The 19,805-nt window shown below is 29.2% G+C and overlaps 1 protein-coding gene across 1 annotated transcript in view; it reads left to right on the top strand.

Annotated features, from left to right (window-relative positions):
- LOC121118602 (uncharacterized) overlaps positions 1-19,805 on the top strand; it is a 139,871-nt gene that overhangs the window by 78,301 nt on the left and 41,765 nt on the right. Inside the window, exon 2 of the mRNA XM_040713177.2 lies at positions 11,488-11,818. Coding sequence (XP_040569111.1) covers positions 11,488-11,818 — 331 coding nt within the window. The remainder of the gene's footprint in view (positions 1-11,487; positions 11,819-19,805) is intronic.

Genomic DNA, 19,805 nt, shown 5'->3' with positions numbered 1-19,805 from the left:
AATTTAAGGTGTATGATGTTTGCTCAATGATTTGCAGTTTCCCGATTTAATCATAGATAATGTTCCTCCATTTTGTTCAACAACTATGAATACAACTAGAGTCAAATTTTGATATTTTATGTTTGGTTAACAGGGAAACCGCAATATCATGGAATACATTTCATTATTAAGCACAGGGCTCACAATATTTTTTACTTGATAAAACAAATATTATAAATATAAAAAGTAGTGATGGGACGATTAATCAGAATCGGGGAGTCATTGGGTTTTTTCTGGAATCGGAATCAACGGAAATGACACCCCCAAAAAAAAAAAAAAAAAAAAAAAAAAAAAAAAAATTATATAAGAAATTTAATTTTGGAAACTTTTTTTCAAAAAATTTATTTTATTGAGAGCAGCAGGGATTTTTGAATTTTTTTGATAAAAACCACAGACAATTGTAATTATTATGTGAATAGTTATGGATTTTGAAAAGCTTTTAAACATCAAATTGTATTTTTAATCTGTTTTTCAAAAAATGAATATATAAATTGAATTTTTGGCTTTAAATAATAACAATCTGAAAACCAAGGCCTTTTTTTTCAAGTTATTTTTTGACTCATAGATTCATATTTCAGACTATACATGAAGTAAAAGGTCCAATTACATCCCCAAATTCTCATTTTTTTCTAATTAATGTTCATTGTAGCATATCAAAATAAGCCTGAGATACCTCAAACTTAGCGAAAGTCAGTTTTTTGATTGTCTCAAGGAGATAATGTCATTGTGCTGAGGACAAAATTGTTAATCCAAAATTGGAACAGTCTAATGTACATTGTACAATATATAGTTATTATTGCCTCATTGCAAAAAAATCAATTATAATTAACTAAATAGCCTAAAATACCTAGTTCATAAAATATACAATGAATTAATTATATATGTATGTAACTTGATATTTATCATGTGTATGAGACAAAGTATAGAGCAACTAAGTAATTAGTATATTTTTATGCTTTCAAGGTCTTTCTTTATAATATTTTTTCACACTTTAACATCTAACACATAACTATTTGTTTTAAAAGAACTGGTTTGCAAATGTGGTCTTTTTCAAAGCATCTCCCTTGTAAATACTTGTATATCTATGTTATATTGCAACTCTTATTCAAATGTGTGCTTGATAATTCTCCTTGAAAGAGATTTCCTTGAATATAACATATTTCAATACAGATATTTTGAACATTCATTTCTTGTTTTTTCAAGAGGAGTAAAAGTAATAATTTATGGAATGAAACTAAATTGTAAATACGTTTAGTAGAATAGTTATTATGAATTGTAATATATTAAATAGGATACTATTAATTTAAAAGCGAGTTATAAGTATAATTGTAAAAAATTTGAATATGAACGAACTTTTTGTAGTTGCAACACGAACAGAGTGTTTATATTTTCAAAAACTGTTAGAAGGACGTCTGCTGGAAGGGCTTGCATCTTCCCCCCCCCAAAAAAAAAATTAAAGATTTTTTGCTTTTTACTATAATTTTTTTGTAAATTAAGCGTAGGAGTAGAAATTTAAATTTCTGAACTTTTTTTAGAAAAATTTAATTTTTCCCGAATATGTGTGAATTCTTGAAATTTTTTATTTTAAAGTTAATTTTTGAATTTTTTTCCAAAAAATTTAATTTTTGTAAATCAATGTGAATTTTTGATTTTTTTCTCAAAAATTTGGTACTTAAATTTATTTTCAAAAATTTGGTACTTAAATTTTTTTACAAAAAATTGGTATTTAATTTTTTTTTCCCAAAAATTTGATTTGATGTAAATATTCAGGGATTTTTGAATTTTTTTCATAAAAATGTTATATATTTGAAAATAAGATATATATAAATATATTTGAAATAAATAAAAAAATTAAGTTTTTGTGAATAGTTATGCATTTTTGAAATTTTTACCCAAAAAAATTTTTTTTTTTGAGTAGCTGTGGATTTTCAAAGAAAGAAAATTCAAGTACAATGTAATCACTAGTTCATAAAAGATATGAGGTGTTACAAGGGTAAGTCCCAGTTGGAATTTGAGTAGAATGAAGGATTTTTAGTAAGATTGATTATTTCAATAAGGCAGTTATTAATCTAATAAATATATTTTATAAATACTGTAGATAATTTTATAAAATATTTATTTGGACAATAGGAAATTATTTAAAGAAATTGTTTCAATGTAATTACAACGTAGCTTACATTAAATTACTTGAGGTTGCCATTGTATAGATGTTAACAGTGATGAATGGAATATGACCAGTCGCCATGTAAAAATACAAAAAACCAAAATTTAACCTAACATTTTGAAGTTTATCTGGAAATATTCGGATGTTGGTCCATAATTCTACTCCAAGTCCAACAAGGACTTATATGTACAACTAGTGAGGTCCTAATAATGCATAAAGCTCAGGAATGCAGAAAAAGGCCCAAAATGCAAATAAATATTGTAAAATAAGATGTGTTCTGGTAAAAAGTAAATAAATAATTTTTATTTTTTTATAAGTTTTTGCAAAAATTATTCCCTTCTTTGTCCGTTACTAATGAAGTATTTTGATTTGGTTGAATGATATATTTGTAATGTATATCGTACTATTCAAAATTATATTATAATAGACCATATAAAGATTTTATCATCAAATAACTATTACAATCATAATTGTCGTAATTATAATCAAGGAGTGACTAAAATTAAGGATGATATGTTTTTACAATTGCAAATCACAACAGTAGTTACAAGAAGTATCACCTATATGCCACAATTTTAAGTGGACAATAAAATATTTTATTTTGATACTAGCACAATTCGCTATCTTAAAGATAGCCAATTAAAAATTAAAAAGATTTTATTCATATTTAATTTGTTTATATTAAAATTCAAAAAAAAAAAATCGATCTACTATAAAAATATAATAGGTAAAATTCTATAGTAAAACCTCCTTGTATACTACATTTTTTTGTTGTTTTCTATCCATTTGATGTAAATATACTCAAAAACCCCTTTTGACACTCTTGAAAATGCAACATATATTTGACCTATGTGAAAATACTTATTTTTGTAAATATAAAGCAATTTTTTCAAATGTTTATTCTTGTTATTTATTTATTTATTGCCATGCCTAACTAAATTAAGAACTTACTTAAATGTATGTAAAGATACACACTAAGACTAACTTGTTAATTCTCTTCTTCCCTTTTTAAATTCATATTTAATATATGTTCTCCCTTTTTCTGCTTGTACAAAAACTTATTTTTAAATTTTTTTACATGCATTCCTGGTCCATTTTCGAATAAAACAACCCATACCTAAAAAAAAACTTTGAGACACGGGGAATCGATCTTGTTTTATGAAAAAAATCAACTTATTTACATAAAAAACAAACTTGCCCTCCCAGAACCCAGAAATCTGGTCTGATCAGAATGAAACATAGGCTTACGTACGTTACTCAGAACATATTTTTGGTTTTTGTTCCTATGGATTTGGTCATAACATTTAAAAAGTGTACAGTGATTAGTTTCGTCATCCCTAAGCATTTATAGGTTGCAAGTTTTGTTGTTGAGGCGGTTATCCTGTGCAAGTTTGCTTGCACGTCATACTTTCTCATTTCATCTCTAAATTGGAGATAGAGCCAGAGGATAGTTGTAATTCAATCCTTGCAACCTTTTTATAATAGGGAAATAGTTTTTTCCGACTTCATCCTCAGTCAATGGATAGACTCGAAGAGAACTCACCTTTTTCCATCTACGAATGTTCCATAAGAGCCAAATTCACAACTTCTTCCACATCATGAGACCCTCCATCTAGATTCATGCTCTTCAAAGAGCTAATTAACCGAATAACTTGAAAAGTCGAGATCCTTCTCCTCTCCCTCAGTCAGTATATTATTTGCTTCACTTCGAGTCCTTAATAGAAGTTATTTCATTTTTATTAAAGGTTGCGATGTAGAATATCAACTATCCTCAGTTATTGTCTCCAATTTCGATATAGAAAGAGATTGTGCCCTTGCTTGATACGGAGTGGGATTTTCTGTTTATTTATTTAATCTCATAGCTGTTTGCAGTTAGTGTAATAAATCATCTTGACAGCTAAGCTACTCTCTTCCAAAACATAATTCAAATATTCAGAATTATCAAGTTTCTTTTTATTTAAAAAAAATAAAAAAAATGATTACTATTTACAACTCTATCAGTGATAGAAAAGTTTGAGAATCATATATCCATGGGTAATGTTGATAACTACATTTTTCTTTTGAGGGATTGAATAGAACTGCTTGGATCAAAGAGAGGATAAATTACACCCCCCCCCGCTTCACTGGCCATCAAGTACCCCATCAAATGTCCCATAATACACCCCGCTCCTAGAGTCGTGCAAATGAACTGCTTGGCTTCAAGGCAGTTCAAATTCCACCCTGCTGATTCCCTAAGAATCTAAGACCCCTTCTAATACCCCATAATCCACCCCATTCCTAGGTTTTGCTAGTGAGCTGCTTAGCTCAAAGATGGGGTCAATTCCACGGATGCCACTTTACTGACCATCAAGGACCCCATCGAATGTCCCATAATATACCCTGGCCCTCAGGTTGTGCAGGTGAACAGCTTGGGTCTCTTATATTTTATGACTTTTCAAAAAATTTAATTTTCTGTGAATAATTTTAGATTTTAGGAATTAAATATTTCCAACAACATTTGACAATTGTATTTTTTTAAATGAATAAATATCGAAAAAACTTAAAACATTAATTATATTTAAGAACATTATTTTACTATTATAACTGTACCAAACTACGTACCGTGAAAGGTGTACCGTGGTTCGTACCGAACTGTGGGTCTTCCGTACCGTCTCACTCCTAATATTTATGCATGCTATAAAATTTTTGTAAATAAAAGTTATATTATCTTGTTTTTAAAAGAAAAATTAGTATTTTTGGTCCTTTATTACACATAATTTACACATAATAAACCTTAAAATCTTTTTCGCAGCCATTTGACGAATATTAATCGAGTTAGGTCTGTTGGTGAGAAAAAAACAATTTCATATGTATATTTAGAAAACATAAACTAATTATGCTTATACATATTTTATCTTATGATGTCAACGTTTCTCTAAAAAAAAAAAAGTTATGAGAAAAAAATTAGAAATTTTTTTCCTGACTTTCATTAAGGAATATTTTCTTACATGCTTTAAAAAATTAACTCTTCATCAAAATGATGTTCTTTTTTTTGGGAAAAACAAAACTTTATGATATGTATAGAGTACATAATCGTATTAGTAAATAGGAACATAAATAATAATTATCATTTAGTACTGAGAATTATGGTTTACATTTTGTATCTGCGGTAAAATCAATTTTCTAATTATCATCAATAGAAAATATTAATGGCTTGCTCACTTCTATTATCATAAAATAGAATCATTTTAGATTATGAAATTTTTAATTTCATTCCATAAGGGAAATGCAGCTTAATGTGCAACATGTCAACACAAAATTGAAATTGAGTGTATTCATTGACAAATAATAGTCAACTTCTATAAACAATTTTTTTAACCCTTTGGGTCCGTTGCAAATTGCTCTTATAGTAGCTAAATATGGTTGTCACAATAAAAGTATTGGAAGTTGACATTTTTTTTTTGAAAATAGCAATTATTGGACATATCCGGGGCAATATAAGTCTATCAAATCTATTAAAGGTTCTAAACTACATCTAAAATTATTGGATAATTATTAACATATCCCACGAATTTTAATACAAAGCATATAATAAACTCTAGTATGTCTATCAAACATAATATTAGGATGTACGTTCATATACATGAGTGCCAATTCATTCCACACGGCCACTATTTGTAGCTCAGACGCTTCGGAACTGCTTTACAAACTGAATGGATGACAAGTTGTCCCATGCGCACACGATGGCGACCTACGACGTACACTTATATCCCTCTCCAGAATGAAATATATGGAGAAGTCCATTACGTTGACATCCGGGCAAGAAGGGGGCTCATGTCCTTACTCCAAAAATGCATAAAAGTGTTTTGTCCCCCTCTTGCACCGACTTTGCAGTGTGTGTAAAGGCTATCCGTCCTCCTGGAAGCATTAAGCCTCGTCCTAGTAATGTTACTTGGGACTGTAGACACGTAGATTGACCTTCACTCCCTCGGGAATGAAGATCAAGGGCGTCTTCATCCTGTAGGAGGTGACGCCCGTCCATACTATCACCAAGAACGGCTTTTGGGGCCTAAACACGCTGTGTTTGTTCAGGGGAATATCCTTGATGCTCCAACCCAGGATGAAGTCGTTGTTGTGGCTTTTGTAACTCAGCTCTACAGTGAAGATCGTCTCATCAGTCCAAATGATTGAAACACCTCATTGCAATTGTGTCCTTCTAAAACACTGATGCTTTTGTAAACGTTATAGGCTTCATCCTCAGGTCCTTCCTGACCACCTTACCCATGATTTTTCCAGATCACCAGCCTCATAATTCATTTATCTCGTAGAGAGCTTTTTTTTGCGGTTAATCTTCGATCTTCATGGACCTCGGGTGACCACTCCTTGGCCTACCCTCTACACTCCTGGTCTCCTTGTACCGCTTGATCGTGTAGTGGACTGATTACTTAGTCACATTGATGTCATATAGGGGTTTGATAATGACCTTACAGCCCTTCCCTCCAAGGCAAGGGAGATGAATTCGGTTCAGCCCTATAATGTCATTTTTAGAGGTTCTATGTTTGAAAAAAAAAAGTTTGTTTACTACAAACAAAGATGAACATTGTATTAATCATATACTACAAGTTTAATTAAAAAATATACACCCGTGTAAGACAAATATTAAAATGAAGTTGATGTCCTAAGACTTATGGCTCACTCTGTATATGAATTAAAAAATATATTGCAATTGTTGTTAGGTTGACATATAATTATTTAAAAACCATCAGCATACATTTTTACAAGCTGATGTTTTACAAATGATTAGATGTATACGTGTCCCTGATTGCATTTTTTTTTGGTTTCGTTGACTAACATGTTCATAAGGATAGAATATAAATACAAAATCAAAACTAAATGTTTATTATAAGTTTGTCAGTGACATATTAAATATTTTTTGAGTTATAACGTACGTATTCATCAATTTGATTGCAGTTTATTAATATTTATTTATATAAATGTCAGTTTTAAAATAAGATCAATTTTTTTGGAAGACAAACTTGACAAGCCTTGGTAATTAAAATTTGGACTTTATACCTAATGTGTCTTTTTAACAATCCGTTAGTGAACATCCTTTTTGACGTAGTGAGTTAACTGGGGTAAAATGTTAGCCAAATATTAAGCAAATTTTACATGACACACAATCGACATAGACTCCAAATTACGACATTTCAATTTTTAATAAAATCCTAACTATTTCATCCATTTTTACGAGTAAATAAACAAATATTTTTATAATTTAAATAGATGACTTAAAAAAGAAGAGAAAAAATTGAATATTTTCCAAAAATAATTTTAATAACACTAGTTTAGGGTATCAAAAAGTTATAATTTGTTATTAATACAGTTAAAATATTTCAAAATTTAATTTTAATTGAAAAATTATATGAAATGTTAATTAGATTTAATTAACTTTAAGTAATACCAAAAATATACTTACTAATTATTTACGAATTATTCCAGGAAAATGTATTTTTACAAGGGCAAAAAGTTGAATTCATTCATAATGTTTCAGAAGTATACTAAAAAGTTTTGGCGATAAAAATTATTTAAAGCAGATTTGAATTAATCCCAGTTCACTAACCAAGGGCTAAGAAGTGATAGCAGATACATTCATAAATGCATATAAATGCGTGTACTATGTATATTAAGCTTCAAATAAAGCCTACATTTTTTTTTCATTCCAACAGTTTTTTAATTGCATCATATTAAATATCGGAGCAAATATCAATTTTTCTAAGAGTTTTTATGAATATCGATCCAATACATTTATTTGATTTTTTTTGGCAGATAAATCAGTTTTTCGATTTGAATTAGAAACATCAACCCACGTCTAATTAAAACCGTTGTGGAATGGTTGTTTAAGGCATTGAGCATATGCCTTGGGAAGGCTCGATTAGGATTGATTACAATATAGGAATTTTTTTGTTGAGTAAATACGTGATAGAGTCCAAAGGTCATTTACATTACTCATGTATTAAATGAAGGAATTTCAATAGTGCGGATTATATATTTAAAAAATACTTTAGTGAGTTTGCAAACCCTTGAATTTAATATTTTCATTCTTTCAAGGACTTATTAGATTTGTATTTATTTATTTCTAACACTTCTTAAGGGCATACGTGATAATTTTATTAGAAGAAATAAATTATCCACAACAGATTGTTTAAGTGTGAAGGTTACATAATTCTTCTAATAATAAATATAACACTAATCCTGATTTTATCTATTATACGCCTTTGAACAAATTATTCTGTTTATAAACGTATAAATCAGAGAATTAATGGATTTAAAATAGCCAAAATTCAAGGATAACTTCAACTTGATAATGAATGAGAAAATAAAGTCATAGAGAGTTGACGGGATCCTTTGCTCTACCGTAAATTAACTTAATTGTCACAAGAAATGAAAAAAAAATGATAGACCTAATTTGAAAGGCCATATCAGGGCGAATATAATTCACTTTAATCAAAGAAAGGTTTTAAATTAAAGCCAAAACTTTAGTAAATCTTAACAGATCCTACAAATTTGAACAAAAAGACTATAATTAACTCAAATATGGCTACGAAATATTAAGTTGTATATATATAATTATGAATTAAATAAAGAATTAATTGGAATTTCGTCTTTTTCTGGATTTTTGTTCATTTTCTTAAAATTGCTCAAACTTGCCTAAAATATTATTTGAAAAAATCGGCTAAAGTCGAACTCCAATATTAAAAACTCGAAATATATAAGTTAAGATAAATCTCATTAATAGTTTTTTATAAATTTTATGTTTAGCTAGATTGTGTTTTCTACTCCTGAGAAGCTATATCAAAAAGAACAAATATAAGACTATGCAACAAAATGAAGGTCTTGGTGCGCTACAGGCTGAATTCACATTTGTTATTTATACTTAACCCGTAAAACACTCAAACGACCATTCAAACCTTTTACCTTTAAAGGTTTGGTCATTAAAGCCATTAAAAAGATTAAGTTGCTTGTGTGTTTCATATATATCAATTAATCAATGATTTTGAATATGAAGCATCGATAAACATGTTTAAATCCCTTACTTCTAAATTATAAATTAAATTAGTATATATTATAAATAATTTAATTTTTTCCCCAAAAATATTATTGTAATGAATATTCAATGCAACCTACCATCTTATTCTTTGAAAATTCCTTAATAAATATTAAAAACTAAATTGACCAAAAATCAATCAAAAACAACCTTATTTAAAGACATTTTTTTAAAGTAAAATATAAGGTATATTCTTTAAAATAAGCTAGGATATTAAGCACTTGAAGAAAACATAAGAAAGTTCCTTGATTTTATTCGATTTTTTGGTACTTGTATACATTTTCATTAATTGTAATTAAGATAAAGTAATAAATAATTCATTTTGTAAATCCTGAAATGCTTGTATCAATTTGTTATTTTCATTAATATAGTTCTTTCATGTCGAAATATGAGACATACATCTGATACTTCTTGTAACTACTGTTGTGATTTGCAATTGTAAAAACATATCATCCTTAATTTTAGTTACTCCTTGATTATAATTACCACAATTATGATTGTAATAGTTATTTGCTGATAAAATCTTTATATGGTCTATTATAATATAATTTTGAATAATACGTTATACACTACATCATTCAATCAGATCAAAATACTTCATTAGTAACCGGACAAGGAAGGGAATAATTTTTGCAAAAACTTATGAAGAAAATTGATATCCTTAATGAGGGTTCTCTATTCATATATTTTGTTCTATTTTTTATTATATGAGTTATATTTTTGAATAGAATTATAATTAGATTTTTTATACTTTTTAAGGTAAACAGTAGTTTTATAAGCTCAAATATCTTGCAGAAGCCAAATTGAAGAACATAGTATAAGATGTTCCTATGTTAAATTTTAGCAAAAATGAGTTAATTGCATTTTTTAAGTTGTTGGTATGTGCTCTTTAATTTCCATGTGGTTTTATTTTTAACATTTTATGTATTATGTAAAATAGAAACATCTTATACTATGCTCGTCATTTGCACTTTGATATAACATATATATGAATATGTCTCTTGTTTGATTCATATATGGTAATATTGTGAACAAACCTACGTAATTTTTAGGTAGTACTAACCTTCAAAAAGTAAGTGTTAAAATTTTGTTGCATTCTGACCGTTAGTTTAGAGGTTACCATAGTTTTCGTAACTATATATTTGTAACCGAATTGTAACGGCTTTTGTCCACTTTATTGACAATCTTCTTTATTTAGGTGTGTATTGAGGGATCCATGTTTCATCCATTCTCACATACCACCGCAAAAGTCATTTTTATTTTAACTTAAACAGCTCCAAATAGTCGTTTAATGACACCAATGTACTCAGCGTCACAATTACAATTTTTTTCTCCTCAATGTAGGACTTTTTAATTATGATCAATTATATCCACTCATTGCAAAATAATTAATAATTTATATGATCTTGTATTAATTACAGCAAAAATCATGAAAATCTGACAATGTAATTACAAAAATATAACCAAAAAATTACTTTTACCTCTCAAAATTACCTAATATCCAATATCTCGAAAAAAAGTTATCAATATTTTTTCCGCAAAAATCCGCATTATATTAATTTATTTATAATGTTAATTTTGTGGCTGTAACTATTTCAAGGTTTAAAAAAAAAAAACAAAAAAAAAAACAGCCTTTCCTTGTAGAACACTCAATTCTTTATAAATTTAATTTTTGAAGAACTTATATATTTTATTTGATGGTCTTCAGAAACCACTGGCATAATAAATTAATTGAATTGCGTTATTTCTTCACTTTCCGTATCAAAATATACGCTTAAAAGATTAAATTTTTAATAATAAAAATGATGATAAATTGATAAGGTTAGTCTCAAGAATGGAAAAGTTTTTTTTTCATGCGAATATATCCTTTTTGATGATCAATATTGATCACTCAAATTATTATAAAGTTTATGAATTTATTTATCTCACAAATTTATGAAGACTTTAAAAAAGGGTCGTAAATTCTAAACATTTTTGGAGTGTAAGTCTTTTTAATTTTCTACGAAACTTGGAACGTATTAGTAAATGTAAAGATCTTTAAAAAAGTACATATATGAATATATATAACCATCAATAGTTCTTGTCAAACTAAAACAATTATAATTATGCATCCAATGTTGAAATAAATAAACATAAATGAGACTTATTTTTGAACTTCCAAAAAGTCTTTTTTTATTAAAATTCGTTTTTTTCTTTACAGTCATGAGAAATACACTTTATTATATAGAAAGTCAAAGAAGTATTGCACACAACCTCAACAAGACGCAAGAATCTCTTTATCCTCAGACCCTTGATACAAAACTTAGTTCTCGCTTTGATTGTGGGAGTCCTTCCGTCTCGAAAAGTGATGAGATATCATGGGATCGTCAATCAGATCAGAGTAAAAACGAGGGCTGTTCATGTGATCATGATGCTGAAATGGAGGAGCAACACCGTGTGGATCGAAGTACCATTAAGAGTCTCAGAGAGCGAATTATATATTTGAATGAATATCAAGGAGAGTGTATCATGGAGAACGCTCAAAAAGATAGGTGAGATGAAATAAGAGAAATAAATACTTGTACTTTTTTTAATAATAATTACGTGTTCTCACTGTGTCATACTTTCACCCATAATTTAGATATAATTATATCTTTTTAATGCCTGAATGTGGAATGCAGTTTATTTTTTTTTAAGATGTAGGTACATATGATTTATTTGTGCAAAAAGTGAATTATAACCACACATGGGAGTATGATTATCATTATCATAGCAAATGATACTTATACTAGTGCATATATATTTAGAAATATCCCTCAAGCAATTTCTTCTTCAAAGCCAGGCATCTTATTACAGGACCATGTATTTAAGTAAAAGATACCCCCTTAAATCTCTTCATATTTCATAGGGTTACGCGGAACGTTTGAAAAGTCTGTGCAAAGTCCGAGAAATGACACCACTGTTGTGTATCAAGGCCATGTATAGTTAGTAGCATCTCTTCTAAGAACACACACCAACTTTCAGCCAGAACGGTCAATTTATTTATGTTTAGCATACGTTTGAATCAAGGAAGTTGAGGGATTTTCAAACATGGACTAAAAATAATTTTGTCTCTTGATTAAACATATCTTTATGAAAGGTGAAACGTCCCAGGAGAGTAAATAAAACTTGATAAACATTACAAGGACAGTGCACCTTCTATTAAAACAGTTTATAAGCGGTTTCAAAATTTTGAATTGGCCACATTGGCATAAGTTACGTTGAACGTTCTGGACGGCCTCTTAAAGTTACTACGTCAGAAATTATTGATAACATCCATGAATTGGTGATGGATGACAAAAGAATGAAGGTGTGTAAAATTGCTAGTACTGTGGATGTCTCGAGTTGGAACACTATTTCCATTAATTTTGCGACCAGAACTGCTGAGGTGTGAGCTGGTGTATTGTCGTGATGGAAAAGGACTTTTTGTTAGTCAGTCGTTGGCGTTTTTCTTGCAGCTCAGTTTTCAAACTGTCCAATAACGATGAATAATATGCACCTGTGATAGTTTTACACTTTTCCATATAGTCAATGAGGGTTATTCTTTGCTAATCCATAGGATTATCATTCTGTCTGACTCCTCGATTCAAACGAATGCCAAACAGAAAGAAATAGACCGATCTGGTTGACAGATGGTGTGTGTTCTTCCAAGACATGCTACTAAATAAACATAACCTGTATACGTGTCAGTAATGTCATCTCTCGGACTTTGTACGGTCTTTTCAAACAACCCTCGTATATTGGTCCTTAATATGGGATTTAAAATCTGTCCCGGCCATGTTATCCGTCTTTGAACACAAAAAATTATAGTATAATATTTTATGTTTTGTATATATCTCTAAATATATGATATGCATGAAGATAAAATATATATACAGTATATTTGGTTGTCAGCTGTTGATGTTAATTTTCTCATAATCAGTGTTCTGAACGTTATTTAGTTGAATTACGAGTAGAATTAGTTCTTGAACACCTTTCAACAACTAAAGCATGCAACAGCATTTTTTGCCAATATATTATTGTTATTTAAACTGTAGAACGCCAAAATGACCATTCAAACTTTCAATCTCTACAGGTTTGACTTTTGAAGCCTTGTATTATTAAAAAAAACATTTTTTAGGGTATTATTTACGATTTAGTGCCATATTTCGAAATAAAATAACTATATTTATGAAAATCAAAGTAAATAACAAATTGATACAAACATTTCAGCATTTGAAAAATGAATTATTTATTACATTATCTTGATTACAACGAATAATTTTAAATAAGTTTATTAAAGTAAGTTTTCTCAAGTGATGCATAAGAATATAGCCCTTATTTTTCATTTTAAAGAAAAAAAATTGTAGTCCAACGAAATATTTGGCCGGATTTTTTTTTCCTGTCGTGCTTAAAAATCCTTTTTTATCCTAAAAGTTTGGCTAAAATAGAATTTGATTTACCCCCTCCCCCAACTTAAAGAGAGCTCATTTTAATTCAACCTATCAACGCTCAAAACAATGATTAGGAGAAAAGAAGCAGAAACATCCACAGCTAACAAAAAAAAAGAAATATATACTGTATATTTTTGTGTAAGGAAGGTAACGCCATGCTTATAACCTCTCCTTGTAGTACATTTTGACCTATTACATTTAATTAATTTTTATTTACCTGAAGTTTTTAGCAAACTTTTGCACTTGTACATACATATCTTATTTATAATCAATGTAATAAAATTAAAAAAAAAATATATATATATATCGTTAGGCCCTATTTTTCTGTTTTGGATTTTTATTTCTTTCATAATCTTTCTATTTTCTCACAGAAGGTTAATTGTATATATTTGTTGAATAATTCACCAACGTAAGTGGTTTTTCTATTTATAGATGTATGTATGAACGAGTTTTAGTCTAGGGTTATGAGTTTGAAGTTCTCTACAATTCATTAGCTCTTTAACTTTTTTTCAAGGCTCTTCAAGATCCAGGTGAGTAGTGTTGTGTAGGTCCATATTTATTCGGTCCAGTCCAATCCAATATTAGGATCGGTCTATCGGTTCTTGGAATTTTTCATCAAAATATGGATGCTTTATTAAGTCAAATAAAATATATTAAATTTGTTTTTAGATTATTGAACATATCTTGCAAAAATATTATTTTTTCATCACAATACAAAATAAGAGAAACATATTATATTATTAATTAGTTATATAATTTATTATATTATACCGGTAGTTGCATAAATACACGGACTATTTGTGGCAAATAATTAAATGTGTAATAAAATTCTTAGGACGTATTTTTTTAAGAACTATATAATAGAGAATTTATTCTGGTATAAAATTTAATATAATTACTGAATATAACCGCCATAAGCTGCTATGACACCCTCCAAGCGCACGCAGAAGGCCTTGCACACATAGTAGATGTAATGGTCTTCCATGGCTGCCCATTGCTGATTGACGCTGGCCTTCAATGAGTCCAAATTCGGATGGTGGGTAGGACAGGTCTTCTTCTCGATTTGCCACCACACACTCTAGTCAAGATGATTCAAATTAGGTGATTGAGGTGGCCAAATGTTTTTGTTCCAAAATGGCATGTTGTCAGCGAGCCAATCCTGAGTCATTCCAGAGGTATGGGCAGGTCTTTCAGATCTTTTCCCTCCTTGACAAGCTTCTGGACCTTGAACACAGTAGTCCTGGATAGTCCAGTGTCCTTGATTATCTCCTTGACAGATCTACCGGCGTGGAGGAGATTGGGAACCATTTGACATTTGGCCTCGTCATTCATCGTAAACGACTTTGTTTGATGCGAGTAAGAAAAACAAAAACAAAGCCAAAAGATTTACCGAGTTATTTGTGCTCGAGTTTTTAATTTCCGGTCACGGAACCTTGAGATATAAGCGTTTAAAAATTAGTCTGTGTATTTATGCAACTACCGGTATAATGGAATAATTTAAAAAAAGAAAAAAATCACCCTCATTGACGTCACAAGGGATCTTGTTTACCTTCTTTACGGACGGATAAGTAGGACTGGACTGCACTTGCGGTCTTCGGTCCCAAATAAGGACCAACACAACGGTCCATGTGAGATTTCTTCCGTAACCTATCAATCAATTTTAAAATTTCTAACGTTTCTTATGGAAGTTCACTTTGTAACTGATCTATTGATTTTTCGTTTTTCATTCTCCATTTTCTGTTGTACCATTTTGCTCCATATTGGACTTAAGTTGTTAGATTCAATGTTTTCCAAAATATGTTTGCTGATAAGGCCGCCATAGCGTTTCGGACAAGTTATTCTCTTTTATATGCCATATAATTCTTATAAACATTGTATCCTTGATGGCTGAGATTGATCTCTGGAACTATTTTTTTTAATGACGTCATTTAGTAGATTCTAGACAGCTTTTGAGTCCAATTCGAACTCATATTGACGATTCTGAACATGATCGGACGATACTTTAATATTTAGGGACCAATATAAAAAACATCACTAACATTGCATGATATTTTATCATAAGGAATTGAATAGGTAAATATCTTTATTCTTACAAAAAAAAAGTTGATAATATTGAAGGTTTTTCTTTTGTTTTTTGATTATTTTGTTTCAAATCAAGCCATTATCCCAAAGGAATCCTTTTTTTTTTTTTTTTTTTTTTTTTTACATTATTCTTAATTCTCATAAAACCTCTTCTAACTTATCTAGTCTTCTTAGAAAAATTTTCATACACTAACTACAAGTGTTGGGTTTCGGTTTGTAAATCTTAGCTCAGTCTGTACCGACCTCATAGAAAATTGGATCTAGATCGGTCTAAGGAATAGTTTGGTCTGGATCGGTCCATACGATTTTTTTAGCTAGATGAGTACATAGGAAGAGTTCGGTCTAGATCGTTCCAACAGAAATTATCGGTCTAGTTCTGTCCGAAAAAATCGATCTAGACTGATATTACAGATAAATGATTAAATACATGAAATCATATTTATCTTCAAGAACAATAACGACATATAAATTTTCAACAGAGAAAGCTTGGATGAATTTAAACCCTGTCGTCGCTCGAAGAATACACAATTCCGAATTCGATTATCTCATGAGATGAGTAATCAAGTTAGAAGTATCTTCCTTTGATTCTCTCTATCGTCCTATGGTCCTAACTCTTGGAAAACATAAAACTTCGCTTTTTCCGGTCTAAATAAATTAAAAATGATCTTAGACCAATTGTATATATCGTGTTCTTTAAAGAAAATGATGACAGTTGATCTAGAAAAAAAAGAAATTACATCTCTTATATTATATGATCTTGAAAAAAATCGGTCTAGAAAAAATCATTTAAGACCGAACGAAAAAAAAAAAATACTCAGAGCTAGACCGAGTCTCACCATTTCAAACTACATTCATTGATTCTATTTCCATGACTTTACTTTTATAAAATAATAAAAGCTCCATAAGTCCTTGGATGTTACATGCAATTGATAGGATATAGATTTAAATGAGTTTCCTTTGAAACAGGTTGTATTTTCCTTGTATTTTTTTATTAAGATGTTATGCATGCAAGTCGTCCCTATCAATATACATACATATGTATGTATATTATATGTTTATACTTCCTGAAGCCGAGTCTTTTGACAATTTACAGAATAATTTATTACTAGGAAAATACATAAACTTGATATGGTTTTAAGTTATAATAATACATGATTACGTAGACGATCTATCCTTTACTACGTCGTTTTCTTTTGAGTATTCCATCAAAACATTACGACTGTTGTATACGCAGAGGTTATAAAACTTGGGCATGCTCAAATAAAGGGAACTTGCAATGAGGCCTCATTCCTTATAATCACTTATTTACTGACTCAGCATGAAGGGAATTAAAATGTTCAAAATGTATTTTGTAGATTGAATTAGTAATTTTATTTTAATAGCTATCAATAAAAGCCATGAGTTGTTTAGTAATAGTGTGTTTTTGTACTTAAATATAGGGCATACATTAAGGTGACACACGTTTCCGTTTACAAAACAATTACAGCTGACATGTTTGTTTGTTTGTGTGTACACAATGCAGTGCTTGATCAGGTGTAAATTAGATAATAGGATATTTGAATTAACAAACAATTGTTTTTTTTTAATTCATTATTTTTTGGCTGCATCGTTTATTTATTCGTGACCAATATTAACAATACAGCCCTGATAAATAATAGAAACGAATAAATAATGAAAAATACTGAGATTTTTTACCGATTTCTGTACCAAAATATCCATCAATTTATTGATCTTTTCGGCCAAAAATAATGAGTCAAGAATGTTGTCAAGGGGAATTCATATGGACTTGTAGAAGCGTCCATTTTTTTTTTTTTTTTTTTTTTAAATCTGTTACAGGATTTTTGTTTTGGATTGTGGGATAGCATTAGTCTAGAATGCTTGATGACGTTATAAAATGCAATTTTACAAATTTTCTAGTTAATATTACTTTCTAACAGAATTAAACTAAATATCCACACATTTTTTAAAAAAATCCAAAAATGTCTTTAAAAAACAACGCTCTCTTCAAGAAAGTCATTTAATTAAAAAATAATTGCTTATTTATCAAAATGATTTTTCATTATTTTTAAGAAGAATTGAACTATTCATCTAATATCGTTCGTGGGAAAAACCTCAGTGTGAAAAATTGAAAAAAAAAAAAAAAAAAGAATCTCTTCAAAGTAAAATCCGAGTTACGGGCCTGGAAGTACCGATTCTAATATAAATTAAGTATTTTATTGTTTTAAAATGTCAATACCCTGGAATGAATACAGTACCCCTACATCGATCAATACTAATATGGCCTGAGATGGCAAAATACTGCATGATCTTCAAAATTTTCATTGTTGAGATTTTTTTTTTAGTTAACAACTAATTTTTTTACAAATACCATTCTACACGTGATTGAATTACAACTAAATTTTCTAAATAACACAATAATATATGCGTAATTATACTAACATATGGTTTACATTCGTCTTCTTTTTTTCCTATAACAATCAATCGTAACAAATTTTTAGGGACGACATCAAACTGAAATATAAATAATTTAAAAGACCGAGCTATGATTCATAGTTGATTAGGACTAATGAGTGGCTCGTAATAATGTTACATCTCTATTTCTCTCCCATTTCTAAGATAATATTTTTCTTAAATTCCCATCCCAAGTAGGATATTTTGTTGATATCAAAACACAGCATCAATGGCCTCACATAAGTAAAAAGCTAAACATAAGACAACATCTTATGATGCTGTGATTTGGCTGTTTATCTGGATTCTAATTAGTGTTCATTGAATTGCAAACTGTACTATTCTACGATTGCCTATATTCTTTCAACCAAAAATTTATCATTAAAAATCTGAAGCTTTGAACATTTAAATCACTTGAATTTCCCAATGGTCACATTATATTGAGATGCTGTGTTTTGACAGCTCAGGACAGTACTATTGTACATACATTAGTGGATTAAGTCATGTGTTGGCTCTTATCATAAAAGCCTTTCAAATGTAGGATACATCTATTTTGCACCCACTACGTAATTGTTTTTGTTTTTTATGGCAGTATAGAAAATATGAGGTGATTTAATGGGAAGTGACTAATGCATGCGTTAAACACATGGACAATAAAAAGTTTCATTGGTATTTAGATAAGAGGAAAAAAAACAAACAAAACACATTTGAAGGTAATTGAGTAGAGGAAGGTTACTCTTAGGTAACCTTATTAAGAAAATAGCAGGTAGATGGACTTCATAAGAATATTTAAAAATAGATTTTGATTTCCCCAATTTTTGCTTAAGTCAGATTTGTTGTTGCAAATATAAATACTATAAATAAAAAATAAAAAAACTAAAATTGGAGAAGTCTGTTTTTGTGAGTGCAATTTATTTGTTTTTAAGTCAGCAAGTGACTATTTTATAAACTTATTTGTTTTTTCTCATTATGAAAATACGTAGATTAAAGAATATATTAAGCGTGCCTGATCAAAATCGCAAAACCAATATATCGACAATTATTTGAATGAATAAGTGCATTTCTTATGAATTATATACTTTTTAAAAAAGAGTGTCTCACAAAATTTACTTCCCTAGTCAAGTAAAAAAATCCAAGATTAGATTCATTCTTTAACAATGGATGTCAAGTTGGTCTTCTATAAAAATCGCTTTGTATTTTTTTTTAAACGGTCATGTGTCTAATATTACAAAACCGGGATCAAATTGATGAGTACTTACTTACTAACAAAAAACTTTTCTTTAGTTATCAAATTAGTGATGCAAAAATTTCATAAGCATAAAAAATAATGTCAAATAGTTGACAATATAATTATATTTAATATACCTTCCATGTTAGAGATATCTTGTCATTGACAAGCTACAAAAAAACATTTAAAAAAAATATATATATGTATTGAATCCTGAGGAAATGAATCTATTAGTAAAGAAAACAAACCAATTGTGACAAAACCTAACATATGTTTTTGGGGATATGGGTACATCTAATCATTTGTAAA

This window comes from Lepeophtheirus salmonis, chromosome 5 (genome assembly GCF_016086655.4).
Source record: "Lepeophtheirus salmonis chromosome 5, UVic_Lsal_1.4, whole genome shotgun sequence".
NCBI classification, from domain to species: domain Eukaryota; kingdom Metazoa; phylum Arthropoda; class Copepoda; order Siphonostomatoida; family Caligidae; genus Lepeophtheirus; species Lepeophtheirus salmonis.
Note: the sequence above shows the minus strand (reverse complement) of the source record. Positions and strands in the feature narration are given on the sequence as shown.